Source organism: Prionailurus bengalensis, chromosome D1, assembly GCF_016509475.1.
Source record: "Prionailurus bengalensis isolate Pbe53 chromosome D1, Fcat_Pben_1.1_paternal_pri, whole genome shotgun sequence".
In the NCBI taxonomy this organism is placed as follows: Eukaryota; Metazoa; Chordata; class Mammalia; order Carnivora; family Felidae; genus Prionailurus; species Prionailurus bengalensis.
Genome location: NC_057346.1, coordinates 39185102 through 39208688, shown reverse-complemented (window position 1 = coordinate 39208688; position 23587 = coordinate 39185102). Strand labels below are relative to the sequence as shown.

The 23587-nt window shown below is 42.0% G+C and overlaps 1 protein-coding gene and 1 non-coding gene across 3 annotated transcripts; one reads left to right on the top strand and one right to left on the bottom strand.

Moving 5' to 3' along the window:
- The first annotated feature begins 1821 nt into the window (after nucleotides 1-1821).
- CD1H11orf97 (chromosome D1 C11orf97 homolog) lies at nucleotides 1822-22178 on the top strand. Of its 2 annotated transcripts, none has more exons than XM_043579922.1 (4): nucleotides 1822-2126; nucleotides 7055-7159; nucleotides 18420-18612; nucleotides 21869-22178. In XM_043579922.1, the coding sequence occupies exons 1-3, from the start codon at nucleotides 1979-1981 to the stop codon at nucleotides 18596-18598; spliced, it is 432 nt and encodes a 143-aa protein (XP_043435857.1). In that variant the 5' UTR covers nucleotides 1822-1978; the 3' UTR covers nucleotides 18599-18612; nucleotides 21869-22178. The 2 variants fall into 2 exon arrangements, with proteins under 2 accessions (XP_043435857.1, XP_043435858.1); XM_043579923.1 differs by having other exon boundaries at nucleotides 1825-2126; nucleotides 18420-18545.
- LOC122484612 lies at nucleotides 8908-9094 on the bottom strand. Its single transcript, XR_006297668.1, has one exon. It is a non-coding gene; the product is annotated as a U2 spliceosomal RNA (small nuclear RNA).
- Nucleotides 22179-23587: the final 1409 nt, after the last annotated feature.

Below are 23587 nucleotides of genomic sequence, written 5' to 3'. Positions count from 1 at the left end.
AAAATAATATTGAGCAACGGTCCTAGAAAATAGTGTAAAAATAGACATACAAGACAGGAAAAAATAGATCAGAATAGTAGATGACAAATCAGGAGCTCTAACATACAAATGACAGGACTTCCAGAAGAACAGACAAAACAAAGAAATTGCAAAAAATAATTCAACAAAAATTCCCTAAAATGAAGGATATGAATTTCTAGATTGATCTGTTGAGTGCCCAGCAAAATGGATGGAAAATTTATCCATATCAAGATGTATCGTCATGAAATTTGAGAATAATGAGAACAAAGAGAAGATACTCCAAGTTTCTAGAAGGAAACCACAAAAAAAACAAAAAAAATTGGGCCTGTACCAGCGGTAAGGAATAGAATGGCAGCAGAATTCTCTATGGCAACATTAGATACCGGAAGACAATGACTTTAAAATTCTGAGGAAAAATGATTTCCAATCTAAAGTTCTTTACCCAGCCAAACTTCCACGTTAGTAGAGAGTAAAATAAAGACACTTTCAAACTGATAGGACTTGGACATTTTATCTTCCATATACGATTTCTCAAAATGCTACTGGGGCCAGACTTCGCCAAATAAGTGAGTAAACCAAGAATGAGAAAAGATGGGATACACAAAACAAGGAATCGAATGCAAGAGACAGCCAAAGGGAAATCCTTAGGCAGCAGCTGTGCAACTAGAGGTCTAGAGAGCAACAAGTCCAACCCTTTTTAAAAAAGATAAAATTGACAAAATTGCTCATGAGTTGGAACATATTAAGAGAGAGAGTTTAGGAATCCATCAGTGATAAGGACATTAAAAAGCAAGAAAATTAAAAACAAGGGCAGTTACCAACTCCAGGAAGTTAAAACGCTATTCAGAAGGGAAAAGTCACCATAGTATTATTATATAGCTCAGCTGTGACTAGAGTTAACATAGTCATAGTAATACAAATGCTCTGGCCAAAATTTTGATTTATCTTTACTAGGGGTTTGAGGGGGCGGTGAATATATGGGAGGTGAGGAAAAGGAAAGAAAGATAAAGCCTTATTCTTTCAAAGTAGGAGATCAGCATATGATACCTAAAACTGAAAAACCTAAAAGCATCAAAATAAACACTTGGTTACGTGGTTGTAAATACTAAAGTGTCAGCCAAGAGACGTGAAAGTGGTTGCTTTGGGGATGAAATGGAGGCAGGTGGGGTCCCCTGCATTTGGTTATAAGTGTGTAGAACTATTCGACTCTGGAAAATAATGCACATTTACTCCTCATAAAATTAACACCACATCGTAATTTTATTTTTCAATGACTGCAAAAGCAAAACAAAAGCAACCTCATGCTCCAAATAAAGCTCTAGGTTTTCCCGTTTGCTACTCAAATCAAATGTCTCTGAATTTGATATTCTCATCTGTAAAAATAGTTACTATGTATAGATTGAACTAGATTGTGAATACAAAAGTGCATGAAAACTACAAGAGTTGTTTAAAAACAACTTAGAATCCAAAAGTTTGGGATCCGCCACATGCATTTATTTGATCACGTGTGTAGCAGGGAGCGAGACAGGATGAGCTCAACGCACGTGAAACTAGCGACCTTACCCTGAACTCACCTGTCTAGTACCTGCTCCTACTCCTACCTGCTCCAGGGGGTGATCTATTCTTTGGGCCTGTGACCTCGGACAATTTCCTTAGCTTTCCTGAATCTCAGTTTCCCTACCTGGGAATAGTAAAGCTACTCCTGCGAAGTGGGAGTGAGAAACAAACGAAAGCCTAATGGAAAGTCCTTTGTTTTGGTGGGTAGGTAATCGATGCTCCCTAACTTCAGGGCCGCCCTGGGGGCGCGGGACACCTAGGGCCTTGGAGAAGCACGCTGAGAACTTCTGCAGCCGCGAGGATCCGCAGTCACTATGGCAACCGGAGACGCCCGGCGTTCCCTAGGTAGCGCGCGGAGGAGCGGAGAAGGCCGGGGGCAGCCGGCGAAGATCCCCGCGGCATGAGGCGGGAGGAAGCGGTGGCGGTGACCTCGGTGGCGGCGCCGGAGCCGGGCCGCGACGGGGAGCAGCCTCGGCCGCCGGCGGGACTGGGGTGCGGGGCGCGAGGGGAGCCCGGCGGCGGCGGACCCCAGGAGTCTTGCAAACAGCGTGAGTTCCCCTCCAGTCGCGCACCCGGCGCGGAGGGACGTGTGGCGTGCAGAACGCGTGAAATGGGAACTGGGGGGAAACCGCAGTGAGACTGGCTGGGGCCAGGAGGGTTTTGGAGGGAGGGGGCAGAGCTGCCGTTTCGGCAAAGGCAGGGGAGCTGATGGCACTGTGGTCGAGAGGATCAGGTCCCTTTCCCCAAAGCCTGCTTCACAAAAGGCTCTCTGAGCCCAAGTAGCCTCCAACCTATAGGTAGTGGCATTGGCCTGGAAAGTATTGAAAAAAAAGTGTGTGTGTGTGTGTGTGTATACATGTGTATAAATTATAAAATTGTAAATATAAAATCTGCATAGAAAATTATAAAATTATAATTATAAAAATCTGTAAAATATAATATAAATTTAAAATTGTATATAATAAATATATAAGAATATATTTATATATTTATATATAATAAATATATATAAATAATGCAAATTATTTTATATACTAAGTATATGTAAATAATATAAATATATTTATATATAAAATACGTATTATATATTAATATATTGCTATATAATTCTATATGTTATGTACAATTATGTATTATATATTGTATATGAATTATTATTTATATCTAAATAATATATATTAATTTCTATATAATAAAATGTATAGACATTTATAATCTGTATATATATAAATTATACACACACACACACACACACACACAGAAATACGTAGATCATTTTTGCCAATTCCTTCATTTTACAGACCAGGAAACTGAGGTCTAGATTAGAGGAAATGAAGTGACTGTCCTACAGTCGTTCAGTCAATGCTGGAGAAATACTTAAAACACTTAAACTCACATCTGTTGGACTCTCAGTTCATCAATTGTTACTACCTGAGGTTTTTAGAATCTCACAATTATGGGCCCCATTTCAACACACGGTTTCCTCCTTTGCCCTGCCGAACACACAAACAATATTCAAGTGAGTAAAGGCAGCTCTGGTCCAGTCACCACCAACCTGGCTGAAACCTGAGTCTGCTCCAGACCTCAGCACTCATCCATGTTGTTCCTCGAATTTACAGATGTTTCACAGCCCACTTGTGCTCTACAGGTTTTCAGTGAGTGCTGAGGAATGATGATGGTGAATATCATAGGCCAAAAGAGGAACACCAGCAGTTTCTAGCCCTTCTGCATTGCCTCCTTGATTGCCTCTCTAGGGACCGGCCTCAGGCTCTAGCAGTTCCTTTGGTGCCCAGGGGGACCCCAGGAGGGAGGGGTGGGCTCAGCTCCCCTGTCTCAGGGGGCCACACACTGCTCCCAGGACACCTCATTAAGGACCCGCAGAACCTGTGTCTCCTAATGAAAGGGCCTCTTCCCTCAGCATCAGCCCCACATTCCTTGGATTATTATCAACAGCATGCAGGGGTCTTACTTAAAGCAATGAAATCTAGTATGTTTAAGTATACAGTATATTTAAGTACATCCTTATTCTGACTAAAATTCCGTCTGGGAATTTTCCTTACTGCATGCCAGGCATTGGGCAAGCTGCAGAGAAGTGAGTAACGAATTAAGGCATGTGTCCAAACTTTCAGGAACTCACAAAGTCGGGGGTGGGGCATGTGGAGTTCTTGCTTCAGCCTTCCGGAGAATCTTCTCTGAGGGCCTCAGCCTAAGTAGAGCCAGGCTATTCACACCCACATGAAGTACCCATTCAATTTTCAAATGTTTTTTGGAAAGGTCTTCAATCTCTCTGTAGTTTCTACTCCCTCATCACAGATCTGATCTGAAATAGACAGAGACGAAATGAGGTCCTTTTCCAATGAAACACCCTTAAATTGTATGAAGGTGGATATTTGAGCAGCCACCAAATCTTTCATAGACTTCAGTGTCATCTTTAAAATTCTTTGGAGCTCTCTCACCGTGCTGGCTAACCTCTTCCAACATTCTCCAGTTTATTAAATCACTGAATCCAGTATTCCAGATGTGATCAGATGAGGCTAGTGTGGTGGACCATAACCTCCCTTGAGCTGACCCTTATGCTTCTATTAAATGGATCCAGGATCACATTAGCTATTTTGGCAGGCACATTGTATTATTAATATACATAACAAATGCAGTCTATGACATCCTTAGTTTCTCTTTCCTCTTTCGTCCAATTGAAAACATTTGGAAACTTTTCCTACCTTATATTTATGCAGTTAATTGTCTCGTCCTAAAAACAAGTTAGTGTATTTATCTCCATCAATACCATTTTATGAAATTTAGCATTTCGTTCCTGGTATGCAAGCAGCCCTTTGAGTCCTGAGTTTGCCACTCAGCAAGTCTGTGCCATTCTCACATTTGGTGAATTTATTGGCAATTCCTATATCCAAATTAGGAGGTGGTTCCAAGAGTTCCGAGTAGAGCCTCTAGAAGACCCTGATCTTTGCTCTGCCTCCTACAAATACACTTTATCAAATGCCTTTGTTGAAATGCAGATACATTATGGCTACAACATCCCCCTAATCTAGCTAGTGTAGTAACTGGGGTTTGGGAATCAGGTAGGCTTGGCTTTTAATTTTTATGACTAGTTTTGCGATTTCTGAGAGTTGCTTTCTCAACTATCAAATTAGGAATAATTATCCCTGCCCATAGAGTGATTTTGAGAAAGAGAGATAATATATGTAAGATGCTAATAATATATGTATGGTCGCATTCAATAAATTATAGCAATTGTTAATTAGCTCTTAACAAAAGAAAGCCATTTAGTCTGGAATAACATTGTTTTAAGTAGGTCCTTAAAACTTGGTGATCACTGTTCTTCATTGTCTGTGACTCACAAGCCATCTGTTGACTAACCCACTCAAAATGTTGAAGATGCTATGTCAGAGTTTGTAGAATTTTTTCCTTTTTCCTTTTTTCCTTCCTTCTTTCTTTTCCTTCCTTCCCTCCTTCCTTTCTTCCTTTCCTCCTTCCTTCTTGGAGCAGGGAATATTTGCCTAGACTAAGCTCTTTACCACTATAATTTTTAACAGTTCCTCAAAACCTTTAATGATTTCCTCCAGAAACTCTTGTAGCAGCACAGCTGAAATTCGTCAAGAGACTTGAACTTAGAGCAGGTGATCTCTTCTGTACTACTGACCGGTTACAGGATTGTCTTCCTTCTTAGCCATGGTTCCTACACACTTTCCTTCCTTCAGCTCCTAATTTAGCCAAAAACATTTAAACCAAAGTTAAGACTGAGTAATGCTAACTGCCACCTCCCATTCATAGGACTCCTAACTTTGGGGAAACAAACGTGAGACCCAGAAAGTGTCTAATTTTACCTTGTTCGTGTTTGAGGGCATGTTTGAGTTTTCATGACCAGGAATGACCCACATAGCCAGAGGCAACTGGTCTATTACCCCATTTGGACCCGTCTGTACACAAGTCAAATCTATTCACCAGTGTGGCGGTTAGTCTGGAAAAGATGAGGCACATCCTATTGTGAGTTAAAGTCACATCTTAAAATAGCTAAAGTATTTGGTTGTTTAGGTTTTCCATGGTTCCTTGGATTGAGCTTTTGAGTATTAAGATTAGAACTATTTGTTCCCTTACATTGACAAGGCTGCATTGGAATTCATGCACAAGAATAGTCTTTGAACTCTATCTAATTTAACCATGCTGAGTTCTGCTTGAACACATATTTGGTCTATTATTGTGCCAGATTGTGTTCTAGGACTCGGATGGACTGAACAGACAACATTCCTGCCCTACAGTATGTATGGTCTGGTAAGGAAGGCATATATTCAACCAGTAGTTACGTAAATAATGGCAAATAAAGCAAATGAAGCCATATACAAATTGTAATAAATGGAATAAAAGAACAGAGAGTATTATGAGAAAAAGTAACCAGGGACATTTCAAGATTGTAGAGTCAGGGAAAGTTTCCCCAAAGAACTGACGTTTTAGCCTGCACTTGAAGTTTGAGTCGAAATTACCCAGGCAAAAATATTAGGAGAAAGGCAGTTCTGGCCGAAAATAGAATGTACAAAGGCTTTGAGGTGGGAACGGACAGAAGGGCCATGATGAAGCCCAGAGACCAAGAGAGTGGGGCTGACAGGAGAGACTGGGGAAGACAGTGTCAGCACAGAGCTCGGGGCGGGGGGTGAGCAGAAGAAATATTGCTAATGTGCTTAGAACAAATAATCCAGTCCTCCACAATAGCAGTGATATCCTACAGGGCCAGGCTTAGAGGCCAGGAAAAAGTCATATGTCCATGTGTGGTTCATTACTACAATTCAGGTTGATCTCTAAAAGTAATGATTAAATAATGCTGGGGCTGTTCTGTGTCATGTATCTGGATTATAAACTTCATGCACACATGTGTCTTATTCATTGCTAGGTCCTCTGCCCCTAGCCAAATGCCTGGCACAGAGTAGGTCTGTACTAAGGGTTTATTGAATAGGGGCTTCTCGGTGGCTCAGTTGGTTAAGTGTCTGACTCTTGATTTCGGCTCAGATCATGATCTCACGGTTCATGAGTTTGAGTCTTACATCGGGCTCAGTGCTGACAGTGTGGAGTCTGCTTAGGATGCTCTCTCTCCTTTCCTCTCTCTCTGCCTCTCCCCTGCTCTCTCTCTCTCAAAAAATAAACTAAAAAAAAAAAAAAAGGGATTTATTGAATAAATGAGTTATCTTGAAGCTAACGAAGGAAACTCCATCTATTTCTTCATAATACCTGAAAAGAGGTATCTGAAACTCACCACAAAAGTTCAGGAATTATGTGACAGCAAAAAGTCCCAAAAGAACCAAAAATTACAATGAAAGGGATTTTTCCAAAATAGAGTCTCAGGGGGAAATCATCTGCTCTCTGTATGGAAGGATGTGTCCTTTTAGAAAATAGTTATTCAGTGGGCATAATGGCCAGCAAGTTGGGCGTAATTTATGATAAGTAACTAATTTGATTAATGTCTTTACAGGGAAGAAATTCTTGTATTCAGAACCACATAAGCGAATTAAGGAAGTACTGGAAGAAGAACTTTATATTAAAAGAGACGAATGCCACATTAAAAACCCACCTGCAGGTAATCTCAGTGACAAATGAGGTGTAGTTCTGAAATGAAACTGAAATTACCTATTTGATGGGAGAGTGATTATTTTATTGATTACAAAACCATGACTATCAGAAGAAAAATGGATCCTTGGGAAATTCTTGAGCTAATTTTATAATTAGTTCACCTCTGTGCAAATAAGCTTGTATTTAGGAAAAAAATGAGCTGGGCATCAGCATCTACATTGCTGCCCCACATTTTTGGTGGAGTTATTTAATTTAATGAGAAGTAGAATTTTTGCCAGGAAAAGCACAATAACATCTTCAATCTTTATCAATATAGGTAGGACCAATAACAGTGGTTCCCAGAGTTTAGATTTCATCAGAATTACCTGGGAGAGCATGTTAAAAGCAGAATGCTGGGACTCATTCCTACAGTAACTGGCTCAGTAGTTGGGGGGTGGGTGGGGAATGGGCACAATTTGCATTTCTACGGAGTTCACGGTTGATGTTGAGGCTGATGGCGCAGGGACCAATTTGAAAAATCGCTGACCCAGAAGAATCGAAGTCATTTAAACAGGTCAAAAAATCGGGGTGCCTGGTGACTCGGTTGAGTGTCTGACTTTGGCTAGGGTCATGATCCTGCGGTTCGTGAGTTCAAGCCCCGTGTAGGGCTCTGTGCTGACAGCTGGGAGCCTGGAGCCTGCTTCGGATTCTGTGTCTCCCTCCCCCTGCCCCTCCCCTACTCATGCACATGCTGTCTCTCTCTCAAGGATAAATAAACATTAAAAAAAAAATTTAAAATAAACAGGTCAAAAAACCATCCAAGAATTTTATTGTATATGCACATAGTTTATGGGTTATAGGGTCTGGGTATTGATAGTTCTCATTGATGGTTTGGGAAAAGATAAGCTCTAGAAGCCCAGAATCCCTCACAGATGTTATTTTGGAACCACTGGAGCCCCTCGTTTTCGTGATTCCTTCTCAGTGACTACTGGGTGCACATTTCATGCTCTTCAAACAATCAGGTTTTTATTGCAAATCTCTTGGGTGCCAGCATTCCTAGAGGAAAGAAAAGAACTGTAAGATGTGACTCCTATACTCAGAAAACTTGACATTTTCTGAGGAGGATTGTTGAATCCGCAGCGGGGCCCAAATTCTCTAAGGATTCCCAAGAGCTGATGCTGCAGGCCCAGAAGTGCATTTTTTCAGACTCTCCAATTTTTTTTCCCCACTTTCCATCACAGAACCAGCCATACAAACGGATTTTAGGCCTCCTCTATTGCCCATTCTTACGAAAGGAGAGACCAGCAAAAATGGCCAGTTTTACTGATACTGTGTCTGGAAGGAAAATATAAAGTCTGGATGCAGAATGCTTCTACTAAACTGCTTCTCTGGAACTCTGCCTATATGTACAATTTCCCTAGTGGTTAACAAAATTTTTAAGTCTTACACTTTATTCTGGGGTTATTTCATATACGCGCTTATAACTCTATAATGTATATACTAGCTAGATATTGTATTATTGTTCTGGTTACAATTGATTTTTTTGACAATATAAGTGATTAGGAAATATGATATGATTTATAAAAAATTCCTTTTTCTAAGCAATCTTTGCAAATATCCTTCCTATAAAATAGAAATGCTTGGGCTGCATTTTTTGAAACAGCCAACAGAGGTCGCACGGGGGGAGGGGGTGGGTCTTGTAGTCCAGACTGAGAACAGACTCTGGAAGATTAAAGTTTTATATATTTTTATTTTTATCTTCGTTTATTTATTTATTTTGGGTCCACCATCCCTGGAGATACTGCGATACCAGCTCGATGTGTGGACGGAGAGAGCTCCTATTCCACCTCCCTGCTCCCCAAATCCACTTAACGTATTGTCCTCAGGTAGAGGACTTACCAGGTATTTTAACTGACCAGAACACACACTGCATTTGATCTGAGCCAAAAGCCCGAGAAGCGATGGAAGGTTAAGTTTTAAAGGGGCTTTGCTTATGGAAAACAGGAACTACTGATTTTTTTTTTCTTTTTCTGTTCTTAAAAAAAAAAAAAAAAAAAAAATGAATAAGGCCGGCAGCCCTGGGTCCTTGGCCACAACAGGGAACTGGCACAGGGAGGGTGCTTAGTCTGAGTGTTGTCGCTCTGGGCCAGCCACTGAGCCTCCTACTGCAGGGTTTCCAGTGACAGTGACAGACTCCTTTGAATACATGATGAAAGCGATCACTTCTCTTTCTGGAGAGCACAGCTTGTCCCATACACGCAGACCTCTGCGTAAAATTTTTAGGGGCTAGTACGGCGCCCATAGCAGCTATTCCTACATGTTAACGGTAAGCACACTAGACCCGTTGCTTCCACTGCTGCCCTTACTGTTTACTCCTTCGCCCATTGCAAATAGGCTTCTGTTTCCGTGAATCCAAGGAAACTGTTCGTTTCCAGATGGTGAGTGACCTTCCTCTTGAAGGTCAAATCCGATGATCTTGAAAGTCAAATACAGCCCCCAAACTCATCACACTCAACTTCTCTGTAGCACCTGACAGAATTGTTGACTCCTTCCCTTTGAAAAGACGTTGTCCACTTAGCCTCCGGGTCACCATGCTCCAGTCTCCTGGTTTTGCTGGTGCTACTCTTTGTCATCTTTGCTGGCTGTCTCTCCTCCTCACCTCTAAACTTTGGAGAGCTCAGTCACAGGCCCTACATTCATTTCTTGAGCGATCACATCCAGCCCCGCTGCGCTCATGACTCCAAAATTTGTATCTCTGGCCTCTTTTCCCCTCAGATCCCCAAAGCATAACTTAACTTCCCACCTGGGTGTCCATTAGGCCTCTCAAACTTAACGTGTCCAGAACAGGACTCTTATTCTACACCACCCTTCAATAGCTCTTCCCCATCTCAGGAAATGACATCACCATCCACTCCATTGCTTAGGCCCAATATCTAAAAGTCAAATCTTCAAACTTCCTATCCAGTCCCTTAGCTAATCCTGTTAAGTCTACATTGGAAATACATCCTAAATCTCCCCAACTGCAACCTCGTCCAAGCCCCTTTCATGTCTTCCAAGCCCAGTAGTAGCATCCTATTACAGCTTCTACTGCTGTCCCCCCCATTCTGTTCTCTACACAGAACCCAGAGGGAGCTCTCACAACATAACTCGTCGCACATCACCTCCATACTCAGAACTCTCCGATGGCTCCTTATTCTTCTTAGTCGAAATCCCAGTCCCCTTGTGTGGTCTGCTCAACTTTCTGAAGTCAACCCTTATGCTTCCCCACCCCACCGTAGCCACACAGATTTTCCTGATGTTCTGGAACATGCCAAACCCTTTCCCACCTCAGAACCTTTACGCTTCGCCCAGACCATCAAATGTCCTTCTCCCCTTTCCTTCAAGTTTCAGCTCAAATGTCACCTTCTTGGAGGTAACATCTCTACCAGGTTAAAATAGAGACTACCCACTCCTCCAATTACTCTCTAATGTTCTATACCATTTTCTTCTTTCCGCTCTTTAAAAAATTGCTACCTGTAATTAAGTATTTATTTGTATACTTCTTTATTGACGACCTCTCCCGCATAAGCTACATGAGGATGGGGGCTTTATTTTGCTTACTACAAATCCTCATAAAAGCCATGTGATGTAGGTATTATGATCCCCATTTTATGGATGAGAAAACTGAGATTTTGAGAGGTTTTTGCTGTCCAAGGTGATGCTTTAAGTGGCAAAACCAGATTCCAAACTCAGGTCTGACCCTCAAATCCCATTGGGTTTTATGCACTATAGTGTTTCCAGTGACATGTTATGACTAAGTCCCATAGGTACTGTTCTGCCCTTGACTGGCTTGAGATTTCTGCAACATGAGACATAGTTGATATGTCAACTCATAGATGAGTTCTCTCCTTACACCTTGTTTCTTCCTCACACTCCTTGATACTAAAATGTCCTTATTCTTCTCTCACTTCTCTGCATGTTTCTTTTCATCCTCCTTTAAGAACTTTCTCCCACACATCCTCGTCATCGAATATTAGTGTTTATCAGGGTGTTACCCACAGTTTTCTAAATCGTGTTCCATTGGCTTTCCCTGGATCATCACCGCTATTCCCACTCTTTCTACCACTACCTCATTATGATGTGCCTGTGTCTGAAATCTGTGTCCCCAGGCTAAGTTTCTCTTAGTGGATGTCCCATGTCCAACATCAGCACGTCCCAAACAAAACTCATGCTTCTCCTCGGTTTATTCCTTCCTATATATCACCTATCCCAATGCATGACGTGGCCTCATGTCCAAGTCCAAAACCAGAGAGCCACCCTCCATACCCACTCCAGATCACCACGTCCCACATCTAGTGAGGCTGTCGGGGGTATCTTAGTTTGGGTCAGGATCCCTAACTGTTGACTCCTCTGGTGGGTTCATCTTGCAAGCAGATAGACATATTTATTTGTTCTGCATTGTAATTTTTGAATATATGAACCAGCTGTCAACATTTCAAAAATCAGGACTTTTTACACACAAATCTAGATGTTTAGATTATGTTGGGTGAAGAGGGAGAAGGGAGGAGAAAGAGAGATGTGACGACCAAGTTGACGTTCACAGCTGGCAGCGGTGACTGGAGTTGGGTTATGCCACCCTAGCTGGCCTGCCCACTCTGTTTCCCCTTGCGTGTGAAGTTCCCCAGTCAAGTGGGGCATTTCACAAGCTATGTTCACACGTCCACTGCAGATTTTCTCCTTTCATGGTGGAAATGGGAAAAAATGTGTTTCTCTGGTATCCATGCCTCCAACAAAAGTAGAACAAAATAAGAGTAGGAGAGCCAATTATTTCTTACCTCTGGCCTGCTTTAAATAAAATGTCTAACTAGTAGATACATTATATATATACATATATATACAGATATATATATGTCTACATATATGTATACATACATCTACATATATACAGATATATATATAATATATACATGTATTATATATATTTGAATTTATGACTATAGATAAACAATCTATACTATTTCTTAGACATACCCAAGTCTAGGAGGCGCCTGGGTGTCTCAGTCGGTTAAGCCTCCAACTTCGGCTCAGGTCATGATCTCGCGGTTCATGAGTTTGAGCCCCCCTTTGGGCTCTGTGCTGACAGCTTGGAGCCTGGAGCCTGCTTTGGATTCTGTGTCTCCCTCTATCTGCCCCTCCCCTGCTCTCACTTTGTCTCTCTATCTCTCTCTCCCTCTCTCTCAAAAAAAATAGACATTAAAGAAAATCTAAAAATATCTGAATTCTAAATATCTAAATCTAAATTCTAGGGACCCCAAGGTATATATGCATGCACGCAAGCATATTTGTGTAGCAAGGGATGCATTAATTGGGTTTGTTTGAATTCCACATCCTCTCACCACAATCGGATTGAGGGAAGTGAGATTTCAGTAAGCATCCAGGCTGGAGTTTCCCTCAACCGTCGATAAAGCACCAAAACGCCAGGCCACGTAGCAAAGGGTGAACTTACCAAAGAGCTTAGGCCATTTATCAAGAGGGGGGTTGGCCTGACGTCAGGCAACTTAAATCATAGCATGTTTTGTTTGTGACCGAACTAATGATGACAATTATGGAAGTGCCCAGAAGCAGTGGACTTAGTTATTTCTGTGCTTTTTCTCTTTTCCTCTGGTTGAGTGAAATCGGTGTAAGATCAAAATTTTCTTTTTCTTGGGTTGAAGGAAGTAAATAAGAAGTCTAAGATGCATTAATTAGGTTTTTTTTTTTAATTTTTTAACGTTTATTTATTTTTGAGACAGAGAGAGACAGCATGAACGGGGGAGGGTCAGAGAGAGGGAGACACAGAATCTGAAACAGGCTCCAGGCTCTAAGCTGTCAGCACAGAGCCCGACGCGGGGCTCGAACTCACAGTCTGTGAGATTGTGACCTGAGCCGAAGTCGGCTGCTTAACCGACTGAGCCACCCAGGCGCCCCATAGGTTTTATGGACGTGTAACGGAGTAAACATTGCCCTTAGTTTGGAATACTTTTGTTTGGGTGGCAGTAGGAGATTCAGGTTTGTCTTCTGGGGCCTTCAGCGAAATGAGCTACCTAGTTGTTCATGTGGTCGTGTTGTGGCAGCGGTTACTAAGAGTTGCGACGACGGGGGGGCCTGGGTGGTGCAGTCGTTTAAGAGCCCGACTTCTGCTCAGGTCAGGAACTCGAAGTTCAGAGGTTGGAACCCTGCGTCTGGCTCTGTGCTGACAGCTCAGAGCCTGGAGCCTGCTTCGGATTCTGTGTCTCCCTCTCTCTCTGCCCCTCCCCGTCTCATACTCTGTCTCTCTCTCAAAAATAAAACAAACAACAAAAAGAGTTGTGACCACGTTGACATGGGCGAGATATCCCAGGTGGTTGTTACCCCTTACTTGGATCTGGGGAAGGACATCAGTGACCACAGGAAACATGGGCTTCCAGGCTGCTTAGCCCTCTCTTCTCGGGGATTTTGATTCTTTCCTGGCTCCTTGTACAGAGATAGGTGGGCTCAGTGAGAAGCATTGGAGGCTGGGGTAAGGGGTAGGTGTGGGTCCAGGGCATCTACATATATATGATGGTGGCGGTAATCATAATAAGTATTATTAGTAACTAATAGTATTACTATCATATTTTTGCGGTTTTTATAAATTATATCTTTCAACCCTTGCAATGACCCAGCACTCTTATTATTCCCATTTTGCAGATCTGGAAGCTGAGGCTCAGGGAGGTACAGTGACTTACCCTTTGTCACACAGTGCGAAAGGCTTTTCAGAAGCTGATGTCCTTGCTCTCAGCCATTGGCTTATAATGTCTCTTTTAAAACGTAAGATTATTGGGGCACCTGGTGGCTCAGTCGGTTAAGCATCTGACTTCGGCTCAGGTCATGATCTCATAGTTTGCGAGTTCGAGCCCCGCGTTAGGCTCTGTGCTAACGCTCAGAGCTTGGAGCCTGCTTCAGATTCTGTGTCTCCCTCTCTTTCTGCCCCTCCCTTGCTCGCACTGTCTTTCTCTGTCTCTCAAAAAAATGAATAAATGTTTAAAAAAATTTAAAAATATTAAACACAAGATTATGTTTTCTGAGGTTATTATTATTGAGATGGTATTGGTAGCAGATAGTATTCTCTTCAGGAAAAGAAAAGCTGTCACAATCTTTTCCAAGTTCTGCCTCAAGTTAAGTTCAAACTTGAGGTAGAACAGTTGTCCGAGGATTTACACATTCCTGCCAGAGAAGGACAGGGTCTGGCCTCTACTCAAAAACAGTCTCATCATCCTGACAAATGCCATTTTCTGCTCAAATCTTCTGTCAGATGAGAATGGAGTTTGGGGGGTGGAGGAGGGCACCTGGGTGGCTCAGCCAGTGAAGTGTCCAACTCTTGATTATCGGCTCAGGTCCTGATCTCATGGTTTGTGGGATCGAGCCCCACATTGGGCTCTGCACTGACAGCGGGGAGCCTGCTTGGGATTCTCTCTCTCCGTCTTTCTCTGCCCATCCTTCTCTCTCTCTCTCTCTCTCTCTCTCTTTTCTTCTCAAACAAATGAATAAACTGTAAAAAAAAAAATTAAAAAAAAGAGAATGGAACTCATGGGAAAGTTCCAACTTATGGAACGTTCTGGATAGGTAAGAATTAGCCTATATCATCATTCACATATTCTTAGTGACTCCCTGAAGATTTCCCCCCTCCTTACAACTTTTTAAAATGAAGAGGTAAGCTTGTGAAACAGGTATTATCATTTATCATTTTACCATTTATCTTAAAACTATTTCGACATTTCTAAGAACTTCTGCAGAGGACTTTGTGGAAATACATTAATGTTTTAATTTAATGTTTTCAAGTTGCAAGGGCTTTTATATTTTCCTGGCTACAACCTGCAGAGGTTATAGTAATCATGAAAAATCTGATTAATAACACTTACTAGTTTTCTGTTACACAACATTACCTTTTGCAATGACTTTCCCAAGTGTCCTGCCAAATCCATTAACTTGTGTCTGTATGTCCCAGAATGCATAAAAACTTAATTTTCAGCTTTGTTTATTTATTACATTTAGTACCAATTTAGAAAATGTAAAACATCGCTCAGCAAGTGTGGATATGTTTGTTATTCATTAATTCATTCAACAAAAATATTTTGTGTACCTACAATGTAAAGGAATTTCCTAGACACTAAAGGCACGTTAAGGTAATTACAGAGCCTAGGAGTCACCAAAGATGAATTTAAATTGCTTAAATTTTTCTTCCTGCGGTCAAATCTCTTGACGATATTTACACAAAGGAAGCCTGTATGATATGGCTCTAAACTGGCTTTTCAAGCTCCAATGTTCATTACTCATAAGCAGAGACAGCTGAAGGGAACGAAAATATTTTTGAAGGGCAAACTTATCTTCCCTGAAAGACCAGGCCAGGTCCTCCTGGCTAAAATTTCTAGCATAAAGTCATGGTTTAGTAACCTTAACATTCAGGACAAACACACACCTAGAAAGGTCTCTGAGTAGAAGGGGTTGGGGGCAGAGAAGGGAGGAGGGAAGAAGATGCTCCTGAAGATTCTGAGCTTCCAGAAGGGATTGAATTGCTTCCTCTCAGCTGCCCTTTCCTTTCCAGGTTGTGTGCCAGCCCTGTGGTCTCCCTGGCCCTCCTCCCCTCTTTGTCTTTTCTTCCTCCTCTTGGAATGCACATGCCCAGAACTGAGGGAGTTGGATTTCTCTTTCAAGAAGCTGCTTCAAAAGGCACTTGTGCTTCTTTCTAGGCTTTTTAAAAAAAAAAAAAAAATTAAAAATGCTTATTCATTTTTGAGAGAAAGAGAGAAAGAGACAGAGCACAAGCCGGGGAGGGGCAGAGAAAGAGGGAGACCCAGAATCTGAAGCAGGCTCCAGGCTCCGAGCTGTCAGCACGGAGCCTGATGCGGGGCTCGAACTCACAAACTGTGAGATCGTGACCTGAGCCAAAGTCGGAAGCTTAACCGACTGAGACACCCAGGTTCCCCTCTAGGCTTGCTTTTCTCCAGTTGAACATATCACCATCTGTAACTTCTTCACCCAAACATCAAGTCAAATCAAAGCAGTGCTGTTTTTTTTTTTTCCAGCAGCCTCTTTCCCTGAGTACAATAAATACTTACACATAACTACATTTTGCTTTGATTTTTTGTCACACATTACTGAACATCTGCATTTACATTTGAGGTGTATTCCCCCGTAACTTGTAAACCTCCAGATATTCCTGTGATTGCATTTGAAAGCTTAGTATTAGATTAGTATGATTTTTCTATCAAATTTAACGTGGTTTTTCTACATTAAATTTCTACATTTCTACATTCTGCCTCCTGATTTCAACGTTTTTATTTATTTTTGGGACACAGAGAGACAGAGCATGAACGGGGGAGGGGCAGAGAGAGAGGGAGACACAGAATCAGAAACAGGCTCCAGGCTCCGAGCCATCAGCCCAGAGCCTGACGCGGGGCTCGAACTCACGGACCGCGAGATCGTGACCTGGCTGAAGTCGGACGCTTAACCGACTGCGCCACCCAGGCGCCCCTCTGCCTCCTGATTTCAAATGGTTTTTCATTGGCCAGAACTTCCCACAATGTGGAACAAAACGAAATCTATTCCCTTGGTTTCTTTAAAAAAAAATTTTTTTTTGATGTTTGTTTATTTTTGAAAGAGAGACAGAGGGTGAGCGGGGGAGGGGCAGAGAGAGAGGGAGACACAGAATCCGAAGCAGGCTCCAGGCTCTGAGCTGTCAGCACAGAGCCCAACACAGGGCTCGAACCCACGAGCTGTGAGATCATGACCTGAGCCAAAGTCACATCCCTAACGGACAGAGCCACCAGGGCGCCCCTATTTCCTTGGTGTCTTACCAGTTGTACACAGGGGGTATCTAATAAATATCTGTGAACTCCTAAATCTGAGAGCATATTACCCAGAGGCTAGAGAGCAGCTCTTTTCTGTCTCTAGACAGGATAGAAGAGGAGGAAACTGGGTGGAACGGTGCGGAAAGATTTAGGTTAGGTATAAGGAACAGCTCAAACTTTGTAAGGTCTTGACAGAAGGAGACTGTGGAATCTTCACCGAAGGTCTTTGAGGGAGGGGGGAAATCTAACCTTGCCAGCTTCAGCGACTCCATTCAGGAGTGGGGAGGGAGAGGCAAGCGCTGACAACCCGCTTGGTGAGTCAGCTCATGGATTGTGCCTGTGGAAATAGAATCTGAGTCCCTGCTTGGATAGGAAGATTATTGTCCCTGTAAAACTAATAGCTACCATTTATTGAATACAAAGCACTTTATTTCATCCAAATCCTATAGTAATTCTTCAAGCTAAGTGTCATCCCTATTTCAAAGCTGGGGAAACTGAGACATCGTGGGTTAAATGACTTGCCCAAAGTCATACAACTGCTAGGTGGTGAAGCAAAGGCTGAAACCCAGATCCTCCCCGAACCCAAACACCGTGCCTCTGATCACCACATGACACAGAATCCTTTAGGGAGGAATCAAATGTTAGCGTGGAGACCAGTGGGCCGCCGTGGACCTGTGGAGAATACTTGGCACTAAGATTTGCAGCTTCAGAAATGGTAAAAACAACACATGACACTAACCTGAATAACCTTACTTGACTTGGGTCACAGTTTTCTGCATGGTAGATTTTTACCAAAAGCTTGTTGATTGACTCTCGAGAGCCAAACAAATGCTTTTAGGATATGGAGGACGATCCAGTGCAAATCAATGAACTAAAACAATACTTACCGAAGGATGTCAGGACTTAAAACTGCCGTCTGCTTTGTATCAATGTGTAGTCGTCACGTCCTGAATATTTTGCTACGGTGTTTTTGCTGTGAGCTGGTTGTTTACTTCAAGGGGAGATTAAATAGCATCGAGTGCAATGTATTAGAAGATTGTTGAATGTAGTTGGTGATACGGTAGCTTTTAATTATATTATCTTTGGAAATATTTGCACTTCTAGGAAATAAATCCGAATCAGATAGGGTTGGCTGCATGAAGTCTATGTATTAACTAATTTATTACTGATCCTTTGTGTTTTGTTATGCATGTTTCTATATTGACTTCTCATCTATTTCTTTAGGGCCAGTTAAATTATCTAATTAATAGCACTATAGAGGTTTAATTGCCTGGGGGATAACTGAATGAACAAACTGGAATAAAAGATCAAATACTAAAGACCTTGGGTGGTTTGATTAATCACACAAAATAATGCTCCACCCAAATGACTGGAAAAATAATGACCACATAAATACTTGTAAAACATTTTGCGCTAAAAAGAAGCTAATAATTGTCATCTTGCTTTTGAAAATATTGACAGTGGCCCTGGAAGGGATTTGGAGCATTAGAAGGAATCTCCCTGTGGGAGTCTTGAAGCCAGGACTGCGGAGCAGAAACAGTATGCTGCCACAAGCCAAGTACTATTCGAGGCACGGAGGGCTGGGAAGTAAGATCCGGACACTCCTGACTTCTGCTGAAGCCCCTGAGGGCGCCGATTAGTTCACAGACCAGCGGTGCATGCTTTATTTCAAGTTCTCAATCAGAATTCAATCTTCTTTTGGTTTCCTTCTCTCAGGTTGCCTTTAGCTTAGCCGTGTAACCTCAGCGTGGAACTCAAACAGTAACAATTCAGCTAAGCAAATTATCCCACCGCTACAATAGAAGTTCATCCTCTGAGTTGTACTCCTGACCCTTTCCTTTTTATCTAAGGAGGCCTTTGTGGCACACCGCCAGCCTCGCTGGGGAGGCATCTTGGGTTGCCCTTTTTCCAGACAGATGATCTTTGCTTACCAGTGGAAATGGGGAGAGGGAGAGGAGGGAATTAAGGAAGAATCAGACTACTACTTTGCTTGGCTCCCTTGGTGTCACCCCAGTTGAGGTAAAAGGCCACCAAGCTGGGCCCAGTGCACCGTTCCTCACAGACATACATAAAGGTGGAAACAAAATATTATTCATTCCTCACTGTCATAGTCAGTGTCTGCCAGGAAATTGGTGGCAGGATGTGGAGAAAGCAGGGGTCTTGGCATGGAAGCGTAAGCAGTGTCCAGATATTCTAGGGACCTGAGATTCGGTTTACAAATCCTAAAAGTAGCTCTACAAATGGGAGGTTACCCTAGGATGAAAAGAGATAAGTGGGTAAATGCCAAGCTTGGGTAATGCTGTGTTGTCCTTATAATTCCAGACTCCTTATGTATAATAATCTCCTGAATTTTTACAACCACCACAGGAAACAGGTACGATTCACTTGATAGGTTAGGAAACTGAGGCACAGAAAGGGTGAATAATTTACCCAGAGCCAATCAGCTAGTGAGTAGAGGTTCCGAGATCAGAATCCAGACAGCCAGTCTCCAGGGGCCTTGAACCACTAGCTATTAGAGCCTCTCTGAGTCAAACTGTGCCCAAGAGCTGGGGTGTCTGTTGAACCTAAGAGTGGGGTGAGAGCTCAGAAAAAGTGGCACAAAGGAGGAGGGTCTCCTGGGAGGCCGTCTCTAGGATCTGATTCAGTAGGGAGAAAAATGCAGTCACTAAGAGACAGAGACACAAGGCTAAAGAAAGAAAGAACCCTGGTTACTAAAGGGGACTCATTGTAGCAAAAAAAGACCAGTATGGAGACATGGGTTCAATAATAAAGGACTAGTGGCCACCATTTGCCATGTGCCAGGCACAACAGTTTAGTGTTTTATATAGCGATGTAATCCACATGTTCACATAAGATGTGAGCTTTAATTTCCATTTTCCAGGTGAGAAAACTGAGGCACAGCGACATTACATTACTCAAGATCCTGTGTCTGGGAGGTGGTGAGGCCAGCACTACCAACCTGGGTCCGTCTGATTTCTGGGATGATGCTCTTAACCTCTGGGCCATCATGGCAGAGAATCTAGTCACTGACCCCGAGGGTGGAACCAGTGTGGGTGGGGTTCAACAGGCTGAGGGGATGTGGGGTTAGGATCCTGGGAGACGGCTCTACTCGAAATCCACAAAGATAGCAGTGTCCTGAAGTAATGTTGATTCAGCTCATGTCTGGGCCTCTTGCCCATTGGGGGCTGTTTATTTCAACTTTCCACCCAATTTGTCAGGTTCTAAGTATAGTGGGTAAATTCATCATTCCAAGAAAACTCACAAAGCAATTTATTTTAAAAAGTGAATGATTTGCTAAATGCCATATTATAAGACTGGTTTGAAGAACAAATTACCTTCACTTGAGGACATAAAAGTCCAATAGATGACCCAATTCATCAGTTGGGGACATAAGATTAAAAACACATGTGTTTCATTTTGACCATGATTGCATTATTTTCATCTGTACAAGTTAAGAGAGACTTGTTTATTGCTCCCCCTCATTTTTACTCATCCACACTTCCTTCCTAGCAGCCTCTAGGCCTCTATCGACAGCCCAGGTCAAGCACTAACAGTGATCATAATATCTTAGGTTATTATATCTATATAATCTCAGATTATAATTATTATAATCTATATATCTTAGATTATTTATCTTAGGTTCATCTCTGTAAGTTATCAGCTGCGTTTTGCCATATGAAATCCTACTATCTGCTATACAGATCACAGCTGATCATTCTATGTGAACCAGATTGGTAACAAGGAATTAGACTCTTCTCAGTATCAATGAAAAAGGTAGACGCGAGGCACAGAAATATCATAGATGAACAAAATCCACAGATAGTTTTTAAAACCTGATCAGCAGTAAGGCATACATATCAGAAACTCCATGAAAGCACAAACCATGTCTCTTCCACTAACGACCACATACTTAGCAGGGTGCCTGGCAAAGTAGGTCCGCAGTCACCTTTTGTCATGAGAATGACCAGTGAATGACGAACCAGGAAGTACATGTTGGATGCCTACTCTACGTTCAGAATCATCTTGCTGCTAACTCACATGTGTCTCTCCCTCCACAAAAGTATATGGTTTTCCCTACTTGAGCCTGCTAAATTAAATAGAGTGCAAACTAGAGGGAAAAGTGAGGGGACCTATTGATTTTAGGGTGTTCATCATGCAAAGTTGCATGTATTGTGTAACAGCTTCGAACTGATGCTTTCAGTGACAGGTTTTCCACGGATTACAATATTTCCAGGGACTTCTCCCACAGAGTATACTTCAGTTAGATAACTCAACGGGTCCTCACCACCACCTTTTTCCTATTCACTTGTGCTTCTTTTTCTCTTCCTCATGAACAACATGGTCATTGTAGTTGTGACTCTTCCAACATTTAATACACGCGCCTTAAAATTTAAATTTAGAATCACGATCATCTAATTGTACTTCTAAAACACGTTTCTGTTTGATACTGTGAAGCATCCGCTACCTTCCTCAGACCGACAAGTTTTATCCATTTCTTTGTATCCTTTCTTTCTTGTCGTGTGGCATATAACAACAGCAGCTAAAGTTGTCCAGCCCAGCACTTCTGAAGCTTTAATGGGCCTACAGATGCCATGGGTGTCTTACTAAAACTCAAACTCCGATACAGTAGGTCTGGGGTGGGCTCTGGGATTCTGCCTTTCTAACCAGCTCCCACGTGATACCAACGATGCTGGTCGCGACACTGTACTCTGAGAATTGAGGGTCCGAAAGACTGAGCGGCAGGTTCTTTAATTAGCTGGATCGCACGGGTGTGGCTTTTGCACTCTGCTCTACCAAATGAAGTGCTGTTGGGAACATGAAATCAAATTTAGATTAAAAGGGGGTTGGGATTGAGAGCATTTCCCCAGAGTAAAAACTTGCTTATTTGTTCACTATTTTCTTTGCTCTAGGATAAGATGAATACATTTTTCCAGCGAGAAGAAACCTCCTTCTCCTGATGCCTGAAAAAAAAGAGCCCAAGCTTGTTTCACAGTTTAAGATGTGTAAAAAAAAATGTATATTAGTCTGTAATTCTAATTATTGGTATTAATTCCCCTCTATAAATTAAGCCGAGGCAATGGAAGACTATTGGCAAAGTTTGCTAAGCACCTGGAAACAAGGAAGAAGAATATTATATTTACTTTTAGTTGGCACATTTGGAATACATTGAGTTGCTGATTTAACTTATTTTATTAAATGTGTGAAACATGATAAAACAAAGGCATGTTTACTGAGTCTTTACTTCGAGGTAAATATTATAAACCTTAACCCTTCCCTTAGTGTAAGTATGTTCATCCATTAAAACACACAAACAAATGGGGCCCCCCCGGGTGGCTCAGTGGGTTAAGTGGCCAACTTTGGCTCAGGTCATGGTGTTGCAGTTCGTGGGCTCGAGCCCCACATTGGGCTCTGTGCTGACAGCTCAGAGCCTGGAGCCTGCTTCGGATTCTGTGTCTCTGTCTCCCTCTGCCCCTCCCCCACTCACACTCTGCTTCTCTCTCAAAAATAAACATTAAAAAAAATTAAAAAGAAACAAATAGGGGTGCCTGGCTGGCTCAGTTAGTAGAGCATGCAGCTCTTGATTTCGGAGTTGTGAGTTCGAGTCCCATGTTGACATGGAGGCTACTTAATAAACAAAACAGAACAAAAAACACAAAAATAAATCCAGGTATAGGTAAAGGTTAGTAAATGAACCATGTAGACGAAAGTCTCAGAGACAACAATTTCAATGCTAGTTTGGTAAGCTCATCATTTCTCTAGAATTTGTCTACTAAACAGTATGGATTTTACTAAAGCTAATTGGGTTAAAAACAGATTAAAAAGAAGGGGGAAAAACTATTCTCCCCCTTCCCCGTGTCAAACGTAATACATGTGCTGTATAGAAAAATGGGAAAATAAAGAAATGTAATGGGAAACATATCATCTAGAATTCAATTCCCAGAAACAACCACCGATAAAATGTTGATACAATTTTATTCTTTTTTCCTACGTGTATGTTCATTTTACATGTTTGAAATCGCTCTGTATACTACATACATTCGTTATCCCTTTTAACATAACATCATGCAATTTCCCAGTCATTAAAATATAACTTTTTTTTTTTTAGTTAAGCAGCCACACAATGTCGCATGAGTTTCAGGTGTATAACATAGTGATTCAACAGTTCCATAACATTAGGCTACACTTTCCACAAGTGTAGCTACTATCTGTCACCGGGCAACAGTGTTACAATATCATTGACTTGTGAGTTTCCCTAGTGTAGTGATTATCACGTTAGCCTAACAGTACCATCGGCTGTATTTTCTATGCTGTTGCTTTCGTCTCCGATCTTATTCAATCCAAAATTGGAAGCCTGGGTCTCCCACTCCCCTTCCCGTTTTGCCCATCCCCGCCCTCTCCTCCCCTCTGGCAACCACCAGTTTGTTCTCTGTATTTATGGGTTTGTTTTTGCTTTGTTTTTTTAGATTCCACATACAGGTAAAATCGTACCGTATCTGTCTGTCTTTGACTTATTTTACTGAGCATAATACCCTCTAGGTTCATTCATGTTGTCGCAATGACAAGATCTCATTCTTTTTTATGGCTGAATCATATTTCACTGTGTATGTGTACCACAACTTCTTTATCCA